This window comes from Nilaparvata lugens, chromosome 12, assembly GCF_014356525.2.
Source record: "Nilaparvata lugens isolate BPH chromosome 12, ASM1435652v1, whole genome shotgun sequence".
NCBI lineage: Eukaryota > Metazoa > Arthropoda > Insecta > Hemiptera > Delphacidae > Nilaparvata > Nilaparvata lugens.
In genome coordinates, this window is record NC_052515.1 from 27,009,178 (window position 1) to 27,030,695 (window position 21,518).

Here is a 21,518-nt window from a genome sequence, read left to right on the forward strand (position 1 = left end):
GAATAAATTGTAAATCGACATCAATATACAATTGGAGTTAAAACTTTTAAGATAATAATACTCTATAAAAGTAATTGAATTTTCATTTTCACTGGGATATTCATCACGATTATTTCTGGAACTTTATGATTTTCATGGATGAAGAAAGTTTCTCTCTGTTATTAACTTGGAGTTGCATCAATCCAGTCAAATATTCAATACCATAGTTTTTTGATCATCATGATCCCAGCTCACTCCGTATACCTTTGCATTCAACATTAACCTCCAAATTATTCTACGTCTCACGTTATTTGTCAGGAGTCTTCAAATTATTTCACGTCTCACGTACATGATATTCTCGTCACTCTGAATAATCCTGAATTATTCAAAAATCAAGTTTCATCCACGATCACTAGAGGTTGAATTTGGTCATATCACTCCACTAAAGTTGAAGACAATACTCTTTAGCACTAAATTATTGTTTTCTTCAAACATTTCAGAAATAGTATACAATCATTTAAAAATAACGATCTACTCTTCTTCCAAATTTTACATTTTCTAGTCTTCTTTCTTCAGGGCTACTCTTAATATAAATGAAAATCTCAGTATCCTTCCAAATTATATGTTTTGGACATCAAGGGCATTTTGAATTAATGGCATTAATATCCGAAACATGTTGTTACAAAATAATTCAAAAGTGTAATGAGATTTATATTTTTATTGGAATTTTCTTTCCATTAATGCCCTTGATGTCCGAAACATGTTATGACAAAATAATTTGGAAGGATACTGAGATTTTTATTTTCTTTTATCATAAAATCATCCAAACTCTCTATATCTTGACTTTATTCTCTCATTGAATTACTAACAAGTATAAATCTATAGATATAGAACCTTTTAAGGAATATCTGGACAGGTCAATAGAGCAAAACCCCTACACAATTATTAATGAATTATTGAGACAGTCTCCAATCTTGACCACTTTATAATTCATTACACACTTTTGGTTATTTAAGGGACAATAATAGCTAGCTTTCCCTCGCCCTGCAATATTTATAACCCTTCAGTAAACGGTAGATTTGGGAGTTGAAAACATTATCTATTCAGTGACCCCTGGAATGAAATTATGATTTCCGAACCAACTGAACTGACTTCCACCGATTATGATTAAAGACTTATTTCGAGTAAGCTTATCGAATTATCCTATCTCAAGTTGCAAATTACCACCTATTTAGGTTAAGTTTCAATCATAGGCCAAGTTTATCGATTTCATAAATAGCATCATCATTGTCATGGATTGGGCTTTTCAAGCCTGTTCCGGCACCCATCTCTTCCTCGGTCTACCAATACCTCTTCTGCCTATTTTCTTGTGGGGTGAGGCATTTAATGGGAGACCATTTCATAAATAGCTTGAAGCACTCTGTATTATGGAAAGTAGGATCTATTCCAGGGCAGTAATAGCTTTAGACAGTTGTTATAGACCTTATTCAGATTAGTTGGCATTCACTGTTTATTTTGAAAGAAGTAGTGGAATAAGTGAGCCATTGTAGTAAACCGTTATAGTAACGAAATTGGTGTTTATTGTTCAATAATTCAACAGGTACAATGATCGTGGATAGTTTCCTTCTCTGCTTTCTGTAAGCAACCTGCATTCTATTTACAAGTTCAATAAGACGTATACTCACAATTTTGTCTCAGTTCATGAAAATAAGATTCTTTGTATGTCTCTTGTAATTGGAGTATCTATGTTAAATTGAAATGGAAAAGATGATCTTGGACTCATCAAAAATACCGCTGAAGATGATCCCTTGAGTGCATTGAAAATAATTTGGCTTAAATAAATTACATGTTGAACCGATAACATCTTTCAAATTCTCCACTTAAAGGTTGTGCATTCAATATTTTTTACCATTAAAAAAAATTATGATAAAAATAAGGAGAGAGTAATACACAACATATCTGAGTCTACTGTGAATGTGTGGTATTTTCAAAATTTCCCGATAATTTTTAAAAGTTGGATGAATATTTTATATCATTGTGAACAATGATCAGAGTATTAGTGTAGTTTAATATATGATCCTCACCAATTCAACATCGTCAACTCCTCATGAAATTCATTCGAGTATTGTAAGAAAACGACTTCAATATTGTCAAAGCCATCTAGTAATTAAGGAGCTCCTGCAATTTTCCCAGAAATGAGACTCATGTCAGTTGATAGGGCTCATAAATAGCTATCTAGGGTATAAATTTGAAGAAAATCGTTTGAGCCGTTCTCGAGAAAACCGTATAAAACATGTTTTTTTAGCCATTATCCGCCATTTTTAATTGAAATTTATTGAATTCCTTATTCTCGGATCCTCATGGTAAAAGGACCTTAAGTTTGAAATTTCAATTCAATCGGTTAATTAGGAATGGAGTTATCGTGTTCACAGACACACAGACACACATACCAATACCCAAAAATCATGTTTTTGGACTCAGGGGACCTTGAAACGTATAGAAAACATGAAATTAGGGTACCTTAATTTTTTTTGGAAAGCAATACTTTCCTTACCTATGGTAATAGGGCAAGGAAAGTGAAAAGATTTGAGATATTAGTTTAGGTTCTTAGATCATTATCAATCTCTAGTAAACTGATCGCTTGAACATTGTAACATATTTAAATCTGGGTAGATAAAAAGCCCTAACAGAAATAGTAATAGGTCTAAAAATAAAGTAATTGGCTAATATCGCCAAGCAGATAATAACTAAGATAAGATAGCATCAGCTTGTTCTGGCTAAATGGTACAAGAACCTAAAAAGGATTTGAAGGAAGTTTATTGCTCATAAATAGATTATTATATAAAATATTTGAAGATTGAGGTTATGTAGATGTATTCACGGATCGGTGACCTAGAGATCGATCAAACCGAAGAACGTAGAATCTGACCAAAACCCTTGGCAGAGCTTTATTGCATTCGGATGGTGTGCAATGTGAAAAAACACCCGTCCACGTGGCTAATTATTAGGTAGCATGGAATTAATATTAATATATAGAATATTAACTAGCATGCAAAGAGCATAAATAAAAAACCAAATAAAAATAATTTAATGTATTCAGGAAATAAGAGTTACCAGGCGCATGAATACCTAATAAAATTTGCATGCACCAATAGTAAAACGGCAGTTAATAGGCGGCAACTGTAGGCCAATTCAAAAATATTTATATATATTTATATAAATGTACTAGATTTTGTGTAAAAATTTGTGTAATCTATGTTATCAATATGGCTCGAATGCAAAGAAATTATTAATCATATAATCTAAGCAATATTTTGGCATTTTTTGTAAGATCTATTTGAATTTAATGGCGGAGGATTGGGATATTTAAATTTTATGCTAATTTGAAAGTCGGAAAGAGGATCTGTAAAACTTGAGAAGGAAGAACCAGCACTCGCCAGCCAGATGCCACCATAAGAGGACCCCAAATATTTTAGAGCGAAGTACCTTATTAATAATTTTGTAAAAATTAAAGTTAAAGTAAATTATTAAATTTCTTAAAAGACTTCGTGATGCTATTGTGAAGCAGAAGTCATTTTTCATTTTAATTAAATTTATAACCCCTGGAGGAGACGATTCCGGCTACCATATTCCCGGACCGCATGGAGTTGGATCGACATCGGCGGCTTACAAGAAGATTTTCGACACGTGAGTGATTAAATTTGAATTTAGTGATGGGCGCCCTAGTGCTTCGAAATAATCTGATGATCAAAGCTAGCTCGCCGAAAGGGTTATTATAAATGAGAAATTAATAAGAGTAATACTTGCGCAAGTAAAAATAGTATTAAAGGTATTTAATTGAAAGAAAGATATAGATCAATATTTTAGAAATTTCTATTTAATCAAAGAAGTACGAAATCTAGGCTATCAAACGTATGCATACAATATTAATTTTTTGCAATACAATTTGCGATAATTTATCATAGTTCTAATTCACTAGATGAATGGCTCTACCTATTCCGTCAGGTGCCGAATCTTGCACCCTGAGATAAAAATATATATTCGATACAAAGAAATCTACTAAGTACTAGAGATTTTAATATATAGATATATTTGGATTATTAGTGGCTAATTTATCAAGCTGATCTTAGAGCACATATTTTTGATTGAATTATCCAAGCCGACAAGTATTAGCAAGTACATGTCACAGCTACATGCAAAAGAATGCATACGATTTCAAGATAAAGGCACATGGTAATGATTCGTGCCACAAATCTAGAATATAAAGTTTAGCCTGTGATATTTTTATTGATTTCAAATATTGTTCTATTTTTATATTATATTTTTTATCGCTCTATATATATTTTTTGCCTCGATTGATCTTTGCATTATTTGTGTAATATATGTGTGAAATTTTCATGGTGTGCAATTTATTTTTTATTCCTCAACACTATAGTATAAGTATCATTTTTATATATATATTTATTATTTATTGAATTACAAGAGTTATAGGAGAAGCCCATATCTAGGCCTATCAAGATTTTTTAAGACTGAATACTATTAGAAAAACCACGACCTAATTATATTAAATCTCATGCTTTACCGACTGATGCCAAGCAGGAGGCTAATCGTTATTTAAATATAAAGAATAACGTGACAGAAAGACATGGCGCCCAACGTGGGGCTGATGATGAGAGCCAAGCTCATTGAATAATTATTTGAAATTAAGTCAATAACCATATTGAAAATTATAGATAACTTATACGAGTTGTGAGGAAAACTGGCGAAGAGAAATTTGTATTACTTTTTGGGGAAACAATAGCTTTAAATAGAGAGAAATTATATGTTTAAAGAAAATTTTATATTATTAGTACTGTGAAAAATACATGTCTGTAGAGAGAGATTATATTTTATAAGCCTAAACTGCTATTACTTTCTAGTCAAAAATATATTATGTGTTTAAGCCGGTTGGAAAATAAGTCACAGCCTGTAAACTAGCCAAGAATAAATTAAAACAAAACATTGGGGGCGCTAGAGCATTATAAAAAACTTAAGTATAAATACCTTGTTGTAGGAGTATCCAAACACTTTACACATCACTGTTCACTGTAAGTCCCGGTTTGTGTCCCTTTTTTAAGCATTTTCGCTTATCATTTTTATCACTGTTTAATTAGCATTTATCATATTTGACATAATGAATCACACTCCCGCAAACTCTGAAGTTTCATATATGTACGGCGGTTGCACAGATCCCACTTTGTCGACTCCAAGCACATCAAACCCCACCACGGTAGATGCCAATACGCCACGAGAAAGGGAACCAGGAAGCGTCGGGTCGATAGTCTTCGATCCACCAGGTCTGCAACCTCTATCATCCACTCGAATCGACGCCGCTGACACACCATTGAATCAACGGATAGTAGAGATCAACTTTGAAGGGGGCGAGGAGCAGCCTGCAGAACCCGCATCGCCGGAGGCCGAGTCACACCTGAGCAAACAAAGTATATTTTCAATCACAGAGTTAGATCCGCTTCAAAAGGTAATAATGGAACAAACTAGCAGTACTTTCAATATTATGTTACAAAAAACAATGGATAATATGATGCAGGAGATTAAAAAGGAGATTGCTACAGTAAAAGAGGAAAATAAACAAACAGTGGAACAGGGCATGAAAGAGACCGCAGGCGCTATAAAATCAGTAGAACAACGGTTGGATAATATTGAAACTAAAGTAGAGAATCATAGGGAAGAATTAAAAGCAATGATAACCCTACAAAAAGAAAGTCAGGATAAAGTTACGGCAGGATTATCGGAAAGGTTGGATACGGTTACATGTGAACTCAATGAAAGGATAGATAGCCTAACCATACAAATCACTACACCCATTCAGGATATAACCAATAACATTAAGGCCGATTGCCACCAAGAAATCCACAAACAAATTACCGTTGCCAATCAAGCCTTAACAACTACAGTCGACAAAAATATTAACAGTATTAAAGAAATACAAAATAAACAGATTAATATGTCCACAAAAATGAACCAACTGCAAGGTAGCATCAATCAAAATACTGAAACCTGTAAAGCTTTAAACGGAACTCTACTAATTCAAAAATCCACTCTGACTCAATTAAATCAAGAAATAAACGCAAATAAAATTACACATAATAGTCAATGGCAGATAACACAGGAAAAAATAATAGCATTAGAAAATCATATTCAACAACAACCTCAAGGGATTCAAACAGACAACCTCAACGTACATAGTATATTACAAGGACTAGGAAAATTTGATAATACTGATCGCCATTTGCAACCTCAACCATTCATTGATCAGATAAAATTAGTACAAACTCTTGCACCTACCTCTTGGAATTTTTGGCGTCTTCGTTTGACTAATTTATTGATTGGCGAACCCCTGATGTTCTTTCGGAGTAGAGCCCATGAATTTACATCATTGGATGAGTTTGTCGCTGTCTTCCTGGAACAGTATTGGAGCAGAAGTAAACAGTTGGACGTGCTAGCGGACATCATATCATGCGATTTCAACCCTAACTTAGACGGTGCATGTACCACTTTCGTCACTGCCATACAGTTTAAAAATTCTCAATTGAGCGAGCCCATTAACGAATCGGCATTAGCAAATATTATTTTAAAGAAGCTACCGTATCAAGTTAGAATGGCACTCGCCACACAACCCATTACTGATTGTAAGCAGCTGATAAATCATTTATATGGCATACAGTCTGCAATGGCAATATCAAACCACCGTTCAGACCAGAGATACGCACCAAATCTACATAACTCAAAATTTAATCAGTATAACAGCCAAAATTATGAACCGGTATCATATGATCGCTACCGATCTGCTCCTCAATTTGAACGCCGCTATGAGCACAGGCAAAATGGTAACTGGAATAATGAAAAATTTCAAAATCGCACAACCAACCACTATGCCCAGCAGAGCAATCGTAAGAATCACTATGATGGCCGTGATCGATTAAACTCACATAATAATCACACACAAAACAATTACAACAGAAATTATAAACCGCCACCTCAACAAGTAAGTACAAATTATACATTAGCGCATGCAATAGGATTGAATCAGCAAAAAACCCGGAACCCAGCACCCAACGACCCGCCACCAGATATACAGAAAACTACAGCTAACAAACCAGGACTATATGATACCCCCGATATAACAAGCACAAGCTCAAATGAAACAAACAAAGAAAATCAAGATATTTCAACATCATGCACCACCTTTAGAAATGATTTACCGAAAATAGTATTAGAAGAACCGAAGCCAATACAAGACAGCCTACCACAAAAAACCGCCGCCAAACATGCAATTAAAACCAGCCGCAAGCAACAACCCATTTTAAGTATTCTGTTTCCCACTGAAGAGCAACCCGCCACCGAAGAATCACTACCGGCCACAACCCTACAACAAGAACCGATACACTATAATAATGCTGAAATCCCACCACTGCCAAAAATAAACAGTTGCCAGGAGGAGACCGTCACCATACTATCCGCTTTGAACGTCACACTCGCGCATCAAGAGACCGCCACCGCACCCGCGCATCATTCGACCCCACCAAGGTACCCCAAGGAGCCCAAGATAGAGGATCAAGAAGATGACACCAGGGAGGACGGACTACCAGATAAGAGGAGCGACCACCGCAAGGCCCGGAGACGGAGGCGCCCGAGGATACCCGACCGATATCAGGACGAGGAGGACAGCATACAGGACCGAATGAAGAACATGCATCGCAAGGCCCGGAGGCGGAAGAAACGGAGGAACCGCGCGCGCCGATGGAGGCCGCATGCACGGTTCAAACGCCCGAAGAGGACACCGGACTGTCACCGAGGAGGACAGGAGCGGACCGACGGCGTGCATCCGCGGCACATTCGTTTTAAAGAAGATGATCAACGATGTGACCGGAAGAATGGGCTAAAGAAATGTGATAAAAACGGATGTAATGAATGGGATAAAAACGGAGCTACTACTATGACTACTACTGATTCATGCGCGGACAATAAATTGGATTATTTGTGGGAACTAATTAAGAATGGAAAGTGTCTAAGAAGAGTGATGGAAACAAGGAATTATATAAATAAAATGGAAGTACCTGACTATTATATGATAAGAGGTTATACTATTGAAGAGAAAATAAATGTTTTGTTATGGTGTTTAATGTTGGTAATGGCTGTGATATTAATAAAAGACTGTGTTGTAGATATGATGGAAAATATTATATTGTTATTATTAAAAGAATCTAGTATGATGAGTGGAAAGTTAATATTATAAAAATGTTATTGTTGTGAGCCTACTAATTTATAATGAACCGAGATCGAGAATTTTAAACGAAAATGAAAGGAAGGATGAGTTAAGAGTGCAGGATATTTTGGAAAAAGAATGGATTAGAAGAAATTACCATTAAGGAAGCTAGGATTTGTTTAGAAAAGTATACCAGATACAAGGGCTTTAAATTCATGAAGATAAATTATCAATTAGGACAGCCTCACAAATCAACAGCAGATAACCTCACCAGCCTACAACATCTACAAACAGAATGCAAGAAGATGCAAGTAAGCCACGAAATTTCTACATAGCCATATCACAGAATTTGAAATAAATATGATAAGAAAAATCAAGGAAAACATTATTATCAAACCGATTACTAACCTTCCTTAATAAATTTAATATTGGTATAGGACCGCGTGGCAACAATCCAATGTTTTAATTCCTTCCAACCGTTAGAAGCCTGCAACAAGAAAAAGAATAATTTTTAAATATGTAATTAAATTATATACATCAGATAAAAAAGGACACAAGCGGGGATAATAAAATTAAAATTTGTTAATTACCTTTTTAAGAGAAAAAATCGAGCAGTTAGGTTAGTTATGAAATTCGACAGCAAATTCTGTAGAACAGCGACCAGCTGACCAAAGCCACCCAAATCAAATGAATGTAATGTCTGTTGAACATATGTTATAAAAAGAAGTACTGTACCCAAAGAGTTATTTATTATTGTTATTTATTATATTTATTAATGTCGATATATTTATTTATATGTTTTTATATTTATTACTTTTAATTATGCCACGTTTGTTACCTGAAAAAGACTTAAAGTGAATACCAGCTACCAAAACCAAAGAGCCATTAGCAAAAGAAAAGTATTGTACCTGATGTATAGAAAATTATTTATATTAAGACCTAAGAAATACTATAAGATATAAGCCCAGAAGTTTGTGAATCGAAATTATTGTCTAAAAGGAATCATTTATGAGAATTATGAAATGTGTGTAGTTAAGTTGGCGGCCCTGCAAGCGGCGAATTTAAAAATTACTATGTTTTAAGTGTTGTCAGGAGGAGTACGTTTAGAAGTTTATATTTATGATATTTTATGTGTGTTGAGGAGGAGAATTTGTTATTGTATTTGATAAAGGTATAAAGGAGATGCAGCAAATATGTCTGCGATCTGTGATAGAAGTATGAGAGTATAATTTATAAATAAAATATAGTGTATATCGATGTATTGAAGGGTGGGTTTTCATTAAAAACATTGTGATTCTCAAATATTTTGAATTCAAACCCAGGGGCGCGTGTAACATATTTAAATCTGGGTAGATAAAAAGCCCTAACAGAAATAGTAATAGGTCTAAAAATAAAGTAATTGGCTAATATCGCCAAGCAGATAATAACTAAGATAAGATAGCATCAGCTTGTTCTGGCTAAATGGTACAAGAACCTAAAAAGGATTTGAAGGAAGTTTATTGCTCATAAATAGATTATTATATAAAATATTTGAAGATTGAGGTTATGTAGATGTATTCACGGATCGGTGACCTAGAGATCGATCAAACCGAAGAACGTAGAATCTGACCAAAACCCCTTGGCAGAGCTTTATTGCATTCGGATGGTGTGCAATGTGAAAAAACACCCGTCCACGTGGCTAATTATTAGGTAGCATGGAATTAATATTAATATATAGAATATTAACTAGCATGCAAAGAGCATAAATAAAAAACCAAATAAAAATAATTTAATGTATTCAGGAAATAAGAGTTACCAGGCGCATGAATACCTAATAAAATTTGCATGCACCAATAGTAAAACGGCAGTTAATAGGCGGCAACTGTAGGCCAATTCAAAAATATTTATATATATTTATATAAATGTACTAGATTTTGTGTAAAAATTTGTGTAATCTATGTTATCAATATGGCTCGAATGCAAAGAAATTATTAATCATATATCTAAGCAATATTTTGGCATTTTTTGTAAGATCTATTTGAATTTAATGGCGGAGGATTGGGATATTTAAATTTTATGCTAATTTGAAAGTCGGAAAGAGGATCTGTAAAACTTGAGAAGGAAGAACCAGCACTCGCCAGCCAGATGCCACCATAAGAGGACCCCAAATATTTTAGAGCGAAGTACCTTATTAATAATTTTGTAAAAATTAAAGTTAAAGTAAATTATTAAATTTCTTAAAAGACTTCGTGATGCTATTGTGAAGCAGAAGTCATTTTTCATTTTAATTAAATTTATAACCCCTGGAGGAGACGATTCCGGCTACCATATTCCCGGACCGCATGGAGTTGGATCGACATCGGCGGCTTACAAGAAGATTTTCGACACGTGAGTGATTAAATTTGAATTTAGTGATGGGCGCCCTAGTGCTTCGAAATAATCTGATGATCAAAGCTAGCTCGCCGAAAGGGTTATTATAAATTGAGAAATTAATAAGAGTAATACTTGCGCAAGTAAAAATAGTATTAAAGGTATTTAATTGAAAGAAAAATATAGATCAATATTTTAGAAATTTCTATTAATCAAAGAAGTACGAAATCTAGGCTATCAACGTATGCATACAATATTTAATTTTTTGCAATACAATTTGCGATAATTTATCATAGTTCTAATTCACTAGATGAATGGCTCTACCTATTCCGTCAGGTGCCGAATCTTGCACCCTGAGATAAAAATATATTCGATACAAAGAATCTACTAAATACTAGAGATTTTAATATATATATATTTGGATTATTAGTGGCTAATTATCAAGCTGATCTTAGAGCACATATTTTTGATTGAATTATCCAAGCCGACAAGTATTAGCAAGTACATGTCACAGCTACATGCAAAAGAATGCATATGATTTCAAGATAAAGGCACATGGTAATGATTCGTGCCACAAATCTAGAATATAAAGTTTAGCCTGTGATATTTTTATTGATTTCAAATATTGTTCTATTTTTTATATTATATTTTTTATCGCTCTATATATATTTTTTGCCTCGATTGATCTTTGCATTATTTGTGTAATATATGTGTGAAATTTTCATGGTGTGCAATTTATTTTTTATTCCTCAACACTATAGTATAAGTATCATTTATATATATATTTATTATTTATTGAATTACAAGAGTTATAGGAGAAGCCCATATCTAGGCCTATCAAGATTTTTTAAGACTGAATACTATTAGAAAAACCACGACCTAATTATATTAAATCTCATGCTTTACCGACTGATGCCAAGCAGGAGGCTAATCGTTATTTAAATATAAAGAATAACGTGACAACATTGAGAAGCACAATAAATATATAGAATGATGGAGCCCTATACGATTGGAAGTTAGCTGTTGTCCAATGTAGATTGAGCTCTACTGTCATTGGCCGAGACTGGGCGTTCCTAATCACAAGTTAGTCTATAGATTCCTGAATAGAAGATTGCTATGATAAAATCTGATTATCAGTTTTCTGAAGCAAATTTTGTGATGAAAGTTAGAGTATGTTACAGTACCCACTTTACATAAATAATGAAAGCTGAATGTTCAATTATTTTCGTTTCCTAGAGATTGATAATGGTTTGACAACCGAAACAAATATCTCAATTTTTTTTAATGAATTAGTGTTGGCTGGATTTATAGAATAATCATGGACTAATAAGTAGACTGTGGCCCGATCTCGCTTTGAACAGGTCTCAATTTTATACTTCTTTAATACTAGGGAAATATCCATTAAACCTAAAAATTCTTCTCATTTTGAAGAAAAACTTGAGAACAATGATAAAAATTAGTATTCTCCAAACCAGAAAATCTACACGGAAACAATCATGGGTATGATCCAACTGCACTTTCAATATTCATAAGAATAAAGGAAAGCATTAAATCTTCTAGAACTTCTAGAGTTTATTATATGGTGGTGACTTGATTTATTATTTTAATTCCATTAGTAATTCTTCTGATTGTCACTCCATTACTTCAAAGTAGTTCTATAGTTATTCAACTGTTTTATGGTAGTATTTTGATTATGTTCCATGGGTAGCATATTCTTTCCAATCCAATGAAACGTTTTAAACTTCTACATAAAACAGCTATTATCCAAATAGTAATTGACTCTCTTTTGTAAACTGTGGAACTGTGATGAGTTTCAATGATTTGATTGTTTGGTGAGAGATTTTGGGGTATTTTTCCATAATTGAAAGAAAGGACGTTTATGTTGTCAATACATCAACACTCATTTATTAAAAAGTGCTATTCAAATATAGTAGTATTGACAATATCACCGTCTTATTGTTTCAATTGTGATGTGTTTATCGACCGTTTTTGAATCATTCTAACTCAACAGTACAAATTATTTTTTTACAGATTTTACTCAATTTGATTATTGTTTATCTAAGAAATGAAATAATCATTTACACTTTTCAATTGAGTGATCCTTTTCTCATTTGTTGCAGCTATGAAAGAACTGCCAGATGCCATCTACAGAAACCCACAACCCAAAAGGATACCAAGTATCGAAGCCTACCAGCCACAAGCTCAACTGCCCGCTCAACTGAGTCCAGCTGATGTCCTGCCCATCTTCAACAAACCGGCACCAGCTCCCGTCAAAGAATTCCCTCAAGAGAGTCCCCAGGATTACTCGCAAGACTATCCCCAAGTCCAGTTCCCTCAGGATTACCCACAAGAGTACACCCAACAGGTGCAGACCCAGAAATCCCATCAGCAGGGGATCCCTGTAAAGGAATACAGCCACGAGTCAGCCCATGCGCATTCCTCAAGCTATGAACACAACCCACCTCCAGTCAAACACCACATGAGTTACGCTTTCAACGATGTTTCCCCTCAGAACAGTTTTGATGCTGCAGCACCTCAGAATTCCTACGATGTGTCTTCCCAGAATAGTTACAGTGATGTCTCACCATACAATGCAGCACCAGCAGCATATGATGGTTCCCTGGAAGGTGGTGCAGTCTACTATGATGGTCATGACCATCACCATCATCCCAAGTCACACCATTTCTCCAAGGGTGGAGGGTCAGACCATCACTCCAGCCACCACTCCAGTCATGGGAAGAAGGGCGAAAAAGGCTACAAGAACCATCACGATTTCCATAAAGGTGACAAGGGTGGACACGGTAAGGATTCTGAGTCAGGACATTATGATAAAAGTTCAGGACACAAAAAGGAACACCATTCCAAGGGAGGAAAGTATGGAGAACATCATGCAGCTGAACATGGTAAGAAGGGTGAGGAGCATGGACAAAGTTCCCACCATAAGAAAGGCCACAAAACCACCGGGTTCCATAATGTCTACCATAAAGACGAGTACAAGAAGGAGCACCATTTCTATGATGACGCACATAAAGACGGACACCACAAGAAGTATGGTGACCACCATGAACACCACAACAAGAAGGAAGGTGCACACCATAAGGGAGGTCATAGTGAGTCAGGACACCATAAGGATCATAAGGACCATAAGGGCGCCTTCCATAAGGGACACTACCATCATGCGGACTCAGGACATAAGGACAAGTCAGGTCATGAAAGCTATCATGATAAGCATAGTGAGTATGCCAAAAAGGCTGGACATAAGGATGCCAAGGAGTACGGATACAAGAAAGGCCATCATCGTTGAGATATTCATATTGTTTGTTGTTTACCGGATCGAATAAATTATTATTTTCTACCATTAGTTTTGCCTTTTTTTCAAATTACTCAGCTATTTCCAGCTACCTCTCTTGACAGGCAGTGGTAGCTCAATAAAGCTGCGTTTACACCTAAGTTATTAAAAAAAATTTTATTTTTCCGTCCTTATAGATTCTATTACATTGAATGGAACTTGACAAACACATATATGTTCAACATGTGTATGAAAAGCTATGTTCGATCCAATAGAATCTATGAAGACGGAGAAATGAACATTTTGTTAATAACTTAATCCTTATAGATTCTATTAGAATGAACGGAACTTGACAAACACATATGTTCATCATGTGTATGATAAGTTATGTTCAATCTAATAGAATCTATAAGGACGGAGGAATAAACATTTTGTTAATAATTTTGTATGAACGCAGCTTTACTGTCTCAAATCAATAGCCAGAAAAAGATGATTTGAGTTTCATGGATTCATAAAAACTAATTAAACTTAATGATCAAAATAAATAAATTTATCCTTTCCAGTTCACAATTAACTCATTATTGAAGTATAAATAATCAACAACAATTCATATTGGATTGAATAGAAAAACTTGCGACAATGAGTCATCAATCAATCCTCTTTTAAAGTTATTCTCTGTTCAATAATGTTGAATGAAATATTATCTACAAATAACTGTTCACACATGATTTCCATTAATAACAGTAGCAAGGTTTTTAGTAGGACCTTATCTCTTTAGAAAAAAACATCAGGAAATTTGATAGTGTATTGAATTTGGCAAGATTTATTCTCCATTGAAGAGAAATATAATTAGATATCATGAATAATGATTTCAGTTATATGCAGTTAGTATAGAATGTAACATTCTATACAATTAACATTCTATACAATTAACATTCTATACTCACTGGCTATATCTCGACAGGTCGCTCCTTTGATGAATAAGTAAACAAGACCTTATTCTGTAATCATTCCACTAAAACTTTTTTGAATGACAGTGATATTCAATATTGTTCGAAAGTCACAGTAAGAGGGGAGAAACAACGCTTTCTGACAGTAATCTTCAATTACTGTACTAGGTTGATAAGGAATAATGAAATATGAATGAAAATAATACCATAGATAAACAATAGCATAAGTAGATATCCCATGGCATAGGGCGTTTATGTCGCAACTTTTACTGTTATCTCAAGCCGATAGCCCACGTAGTTCTTTCCCGTGAAGCTTTATGACGCTGGTAGTCTCTCATATTATGCCGTTCATACACTCTTACCCGGTCAAAACAGTAAAAATCAATAATCGACAGTAATCGGCTTGGGATAACAGTAAAAGTTGCGACATAAACGCCCTATACCATGGGATATCTACTTACGCTATTGTTTCTCTATGATAATACCTGGCTTTGATCTACTTGGGCAAAACAGAACTAATACAACCTCACTATATACTGCGTTAACATTTCGACATGTACAAGATCTCTTTGATATTATTTGAAAATAGTATTGAATGAAAGAGAATTACAAAACTGGGATTACTTTTTCGAGCCGCACTAATTAACTTTGTTTCAACATTGTGTTGACATGCAGCCCTAAATTTCGACATATCAGCACACAGCAAAATCAATACAAATCCAAACATTTTGTAACCTCTTTTTAATTAGTTTTGTTTTCACCGCCTGCATACAACCACACACCAAAAACGTAGAAATAATTATTACAAATTCAAACAGAATCAACCGCTGTGACAAAGCACAACATGCTGTGACACATTGTAGAGTCATTGAAAAAATTCTGATTGAAATGAAACGGTTGTGCAACTAGAGGTGAGAATCAATTCGCAGCATACAACAATGAAAAGAGAAGAAGAACAGAGAAAATAAGAAAATAAAGGAGCAACAGTGTTAGCAGAGCCGTCAGCCATGACGGTTTCACGGTGTGGCGGTAATTTTGAAATTGTGAAATGGCGAATGCATGAAACCATGCTGATTTCGCATGTCACGGTCGTCGCTGAAAAACGTCAAACAATTGAAAAACAAATTAAACTGTTGAATATTTCGATAGCGCGTACTTTTTCTGGTCATTGCCCACGCATACAAACCTCCAGTATGGGATTGTGATATCAATTATTGACGTGGATTGTGGGAAATTAATTATCGCTAGTGTGACACTTGGTTATTGGAGTGAGATGTGGTTTTATCAATTGAGAAGTGGTTTTCATTCTAATTTATTTTCAGGTTCTCTAGAAATTCTCAAATAGCATGTTTCATCATGATCATGAATGAAGATAAATTGAGGCGTTATACGGAAAAAGGGCACATAGAACTATATATGCCCTTTTTCCGGAGATTTCTTTATTAGATCGGCCATCTTGTTCTGCATATTATACCTGAAAATCTTGAACAAAAATCTTGAAAAATGATGTTGGAACAAATGTTTATGAATAGCTGTGTCAAGGAGGGATTTTGTGGTCAGTGAGACTATTTCTCCCTATTTTTCTGTCAAAATCTTCATCAAAGTCAAATAAGTTCTCTATCATGAAATATGTTATTAGTAAATGGAACAAGATCGTTCTTTGCTGTGCTCTGAAAGCTTCAATACTGTGAATTTCAAACCCATGCAACCTGCTAGGAATACCAATGCATGTTTCAATATTGATTTTTTCAACATATGTATTTAAATAAAATGATTGAAACCTTTTTTTATGAATATAACTTTCTAATTTGAGAGAAATACAGCATTTAGCATTGGATAACATGTGTTTTATAGTTGATCGAACCCGAATTTGTACAAAATAAATTTGTCCTTGGAAAAAGGGCACAAACAAGCAACTTTTCAAACATATCTATTGGAATAGTATCATTATTGATCAACATGAGATCAATATAATGAATTTTGATTTGGTACTAACAGAATGTTTAATTCAATTATAAAATACATTGAACCATCCAAACTTAAAACTTAAATGCGATTTTCTCAAAACACAATTTTGCTCTATGTGCCCTTTTTCCGTATACTGCTTCAATTGGTATTAATATAATAATAACTCAATCATTTCTAGAGTTTCTTGAATATATTTCATCATGATCATGAATGAGGATATATTGATAATAAATATAGTCTACCAAATTCATTCATTTTAGTGCGACTCTACTAAGTTCATAAACATAATTATAGCAAGAATAAAAGCATGATGGTAGTCAATGGAATGTAGCTAAGATTTGTGTGTTTGGTGGATGAATATAACCAGTGAATGAATTCAGTATTTTGAGAGAATTCCACATAGTTCTGAAGAGCACAAACTTTGGAAGTTGTTCTTGAGAATTCTAGCTTATGGAAGATTATGCTAAGTTGAATCACATTATAGAATGGAGGCAAACTCAGTAGCTTGATGAAATGAATCACAGAGCTTGTTTACACATCCAATTTAATCACAATTAATGGGGATGGAACGTATGTATTTAAACTGAAAATTTGATATCCATTGAGTTCTCATTGATTGGAAATCATCAATTGGAAGGTCGTGTGTTGATCAGTTCAATGAATGATTAATACGAGTTCAATCGATTGAGCCAAATTTGATAATGAATTACTGGAGAAATGTTCTGTCATAGAATCTTATTGAGGTGAAGTGGACAACTTAGGAATAGTCTGAATCAGGTTTTACTCATTCATTTATTCATCCCTAGTACAATATTCTTCACTTATTATGGGAGGAAAAACAGGGCTAAGGCTTAAAACCTCTCCCAAATTTTGATAAAAAATAGTCTTAAAAAGGTAACCTCATCACTTCATAACTTCAAAATTCTATTGATGAATATCGATATCAGGCATGTTAGATTAGTTCAGTCGAGTGGATCAGATGCTGGCTTTATGATTCAGAGGCCCGGGTTCAAATCCTGGCCCGGGCAAGATATTTATCTTGGGCCACTCCCGTGTTTCGGATGGACACGTTAAGTCGTCGGTCCCGGCTGCCTAAAAAGCAGTCGTTAGGCCATGTCAGAGGCCCTGAAATTGATCAGCTACGACCTGAAAACTCTGACACCAGACCTGAGCCAGCCAGGTCACTCGATATTATTATTATTATTATGTTAGATTATTGCCTATCAATAATTTAGATGAACGTGATATGAGACAACAATAATATTTCAATCACAGAGCTCACTTATCTCAGTCTAATATCTCATCTATGAAACTCTGATTTCTTCTTCTTCTTCCTCTTCTTCTTCTTCTTCTTCTTCTTCTTCTTCTTCTTCTTCTTCTCTTCTTCTTCTTCTTCTTCTTCTTCTTCTTCTTCTTCTAGTGCGTCTCCTATCGGAGGTTCGCTATCAGCACAGCAATCTAATGAAATGAAATTCTTGATAGACCAGTACTGTCGGGTAGCCACTATCCCGGTTCAAGCAGGTCTTTATGATTTCTCGCTGAGCAATCCCGACAGCTCTCAAAGTGAACGAGGATGCTCCATCCCAGGCCAAGATTCCATAATTAATAATTGACTGACGATAGGCAAAGTAAGTCCTTCTCAATTGATAGATTGATAGAACCTCCCTCAACTGCCGAAGGCATTTGAGGTATTCCATATGAGGAGTCCAACAAAGCCTGCAAAGCAGGAGATAGGCCTACTTCTACACTTGTAGTACTGTTGAAAACTCTGGAGAAGTTATTAATGAAGCTTAAGTGGAGACAAAACAATATACTCAAACCACTTAGAAAAACTTTTTGTAATTCAAAAACACCTTATAAGAGCTATATGGGAAAACCCAGACTTCCAAGTGAGTACCTGTTTTAGTGAGCTAGATGTTTCAACTGTCAGGCAGCTTTACATAAAAAATTTAATCATGTACATAAATAAACATAATTATGAATCTTTTCAACCTGCGTGTTTCACCGTATAACCTCCGTCCCTCATCTATTACTTTTCAAATTACAGATACTATTTTATCAATTTGTAGAAAACAATTCTTATATCAGGTATCAAAGCTCATCCAATGTTATTCCTAACCATTTTATCACTAGTAAATTGAAGAGAAAACTGCTAATTGAAATTCATACATGGATAATTTCGAACAATGTAATTTTGGCAATGTAATTTCCTCATAGCTTAGTATAAAGACTTCTCATGTTTTATGTAATTTTCAACTATTCTTTACTTTCCCCTATGCCTTCACTCTTTCTCTTCCCTTCCTCATCACTTTTTCTTTCCCTATTTCTTAATAATATCCATTATTATTTTCATGTAATGTTAAGCATTGAAAACTCGGCCTCTGCGCTCAGGTTCCTCGAACCTTGCAGGGACTTCCCGTTTTTAATATAGTTATGTATAATCCTATTAATGGTATTTTTCTTTTTCATTCTATATTGTATTTTACTTTTTCCATTTATAACCATTTTTGTCATTGTAAATATGTTTTTGGGACAAATAAAGATTTGATTTGAATATGAAGTGTAAACATAACCTTTTTTAGGACAATTTCTATCTAAATTTGGGAATGGAACAGTTTTGGGCTTCAAGCATGTTGTTCCTTTCTCAATAATTCATAATTGAGAATTATATTGTCAGTCTTCTTCTTCTTCTTCTTCTTCTTCTTCTTCTTCTTCTTCTTCTTCTTCTTCTTCTTCTTCTTCTTCTTCTTCTCTTCTTCTTTCTTCTTCTTCTTCTTCTTCTTCGTCTTCTTCTTCTTCTTCTTCTTCTTCTTCGTCTTCTTCTTCTTCTTCGTCTTCTTCTTCTTCTTCTTCTTCTTCTTCTTCTCTTCTTTCTTCTTCTATTCTTCTTCTTCTTCTTCTTCTTCTTCTTCTTCTTCTTCTTCTTCTCAATTTGGATGAACTGGACAAATCACGAACCGTAAGTAATTATTATAGACTACATCAATCCAAGAAAATAGAGATAAAATAATAATTATTATCCTTAGAATTTGAAAACAAAAATGAGGTGCGAGAGGAATCTCTGATTTCTGAGCGAATAGTCCCACGAAGATTTAATTTGGATGAACTGAACAAATCACGTACCTAAGTAATAATACATTAATCCAGAATAATAGAGATAAAATAATATTATGCTTAGAATTTGAATAAGTATTCCTGAACCAGAGTAAACAAAAATGAGGTACCAAATTGAATTACACAGTTCACAAGCTTTATGTCTCATAAAAATGAAAACCTATCAATTTCGACAGAAGAATTCGATAAAAATATTATCGAGCCCTGAAACGTAGCAACGGTTACAAGAGACCATCACCAGAAGGGACCACCCTGCAGCCGTATTCCGCCTTCTGCGAATGACCAAACATTATTTATTCATCCACTGGCTGCAATTTTACGGTCTATAAAACCGTATCTAATCTCACCCGGAAGTCGGGTGGATGTGAATACCTCAAACTCGAATCGATATCAAGAAACGCGCTACTCTGCTCTCCTCTCATATCTTGCAGTCAATCCAAGACTGCAAAACCCGTGCGTTTCGGCATCTCGGATTCCACTATATACTGTGGGTATCAGTTTGAACTCATGCAGAAATATTTGATCCGATGCTGACTGGGATTGCAAACTGATTCGGACAGGTATCGAGGTCTTGTAGAAATCTCGAACCTACTTGAGGATTTTTTTAGAGAGATTCAGATTCAGATTCAGATTCAGATTCCTTTATTCATGTGTTTAACAAAACATAATTCAACTTACGTTCTAGCGTTAAAAATAAATACCAGTAGCGGTAAAATGACATGGTGAATCATATTAAACTAATGAGTTCTAAAATAATATTGAGCGAGAAAAGTGATGAAAAATGCAAAAGTTAAGGTACTACTGTAATGTTTTCACATGAAACGGTGAAGTTTGGACCTTAAGAAGTCCATTCTCAGAGAGGGTATCAAGGATACCCTCCCATTCAGCACTTAACCGTAGAGAGAGAGAGAGAGAGAGAGAGAGAGAGAGAGAGAGAGAGAGAGAGAGAGAGAGAGAGAGAGAGTGAGGAAGAAAGGAAAAGAGTGGTAATGTGGGAGAGTATATTTGAGAGAGATAGCGAGATCCAGATTCAGATTCATTCATTCATGTTTTCAACAAAACAAAATCAAATTAACGTTCCAGCGCTAAGAATAAATTATTAGTAGGCCTGAGAGTAAAATACCAAAACGGTACAATATTAACGTGCTAAAAAGTTTCACAATAATGTAGAGCATAGAATATGAGGTAAGAGAATATAAAGAATAATATTCCCGGCGAAAATGCGAGAATTGGAGTATAACTGTGATGTTTAACGATTGATTGATTGATTGAGTACTTTATTTATGTAGATTACAATATATACTGGCTTATACACTTTTATACAATAGCTTACAATACAGCAAAATTATAGATGAATTTACATAATATAGACTAAGAAAATAATTATTGAACTGTATATGATATGAGAAAGTAATTTGTAATATAATAACTATACATAATTATATTGTTATGCATCTACATAAATTGGCGGAGCTTTGGACATATCAATGTCCATTCTTCGGAAAGAATATTAAAAATATCCTCCCCACTAACTCTCTAACGAGAGAGGGAGAGAGAGACAGGGTGAAAGAGAGTTTGATGGAAAGATGATGTCATGGAGAAA

At 34.5% G+C, this 21,518-nt stretch overlaps 1 protein-coding gene across 3 annotated transcripts in view; it reads left to right on the forward strand.

Moving 5' to 3' along the window:
* The window catches only part of LOC111053146 (histidine-rich glycoprotein-like), a 60,999-nt gene extending 47,044 nt beyond the window's left edge, over window positions 1–13,955 (forward strand). For all 3 annotated transcript variants that reach the window (XM_039439281.1, XM_039439282.1, XM_022339994.2), the window contains one exon: window positions 12,715–13,955. In XM_039439281.1, coding sequence (XP_039295215.1) covers window positions 12,715–13,898 — 1,184 coding nt within the window. In that variant the 3' untranslated portion in view covers window positions 13,899–13,955. The remainder of the gene's footprint in view (window positions 1–12,714) is intronic.
* Window positions 13,956–21,518: the final 7,563 nt, after the last annotated feature.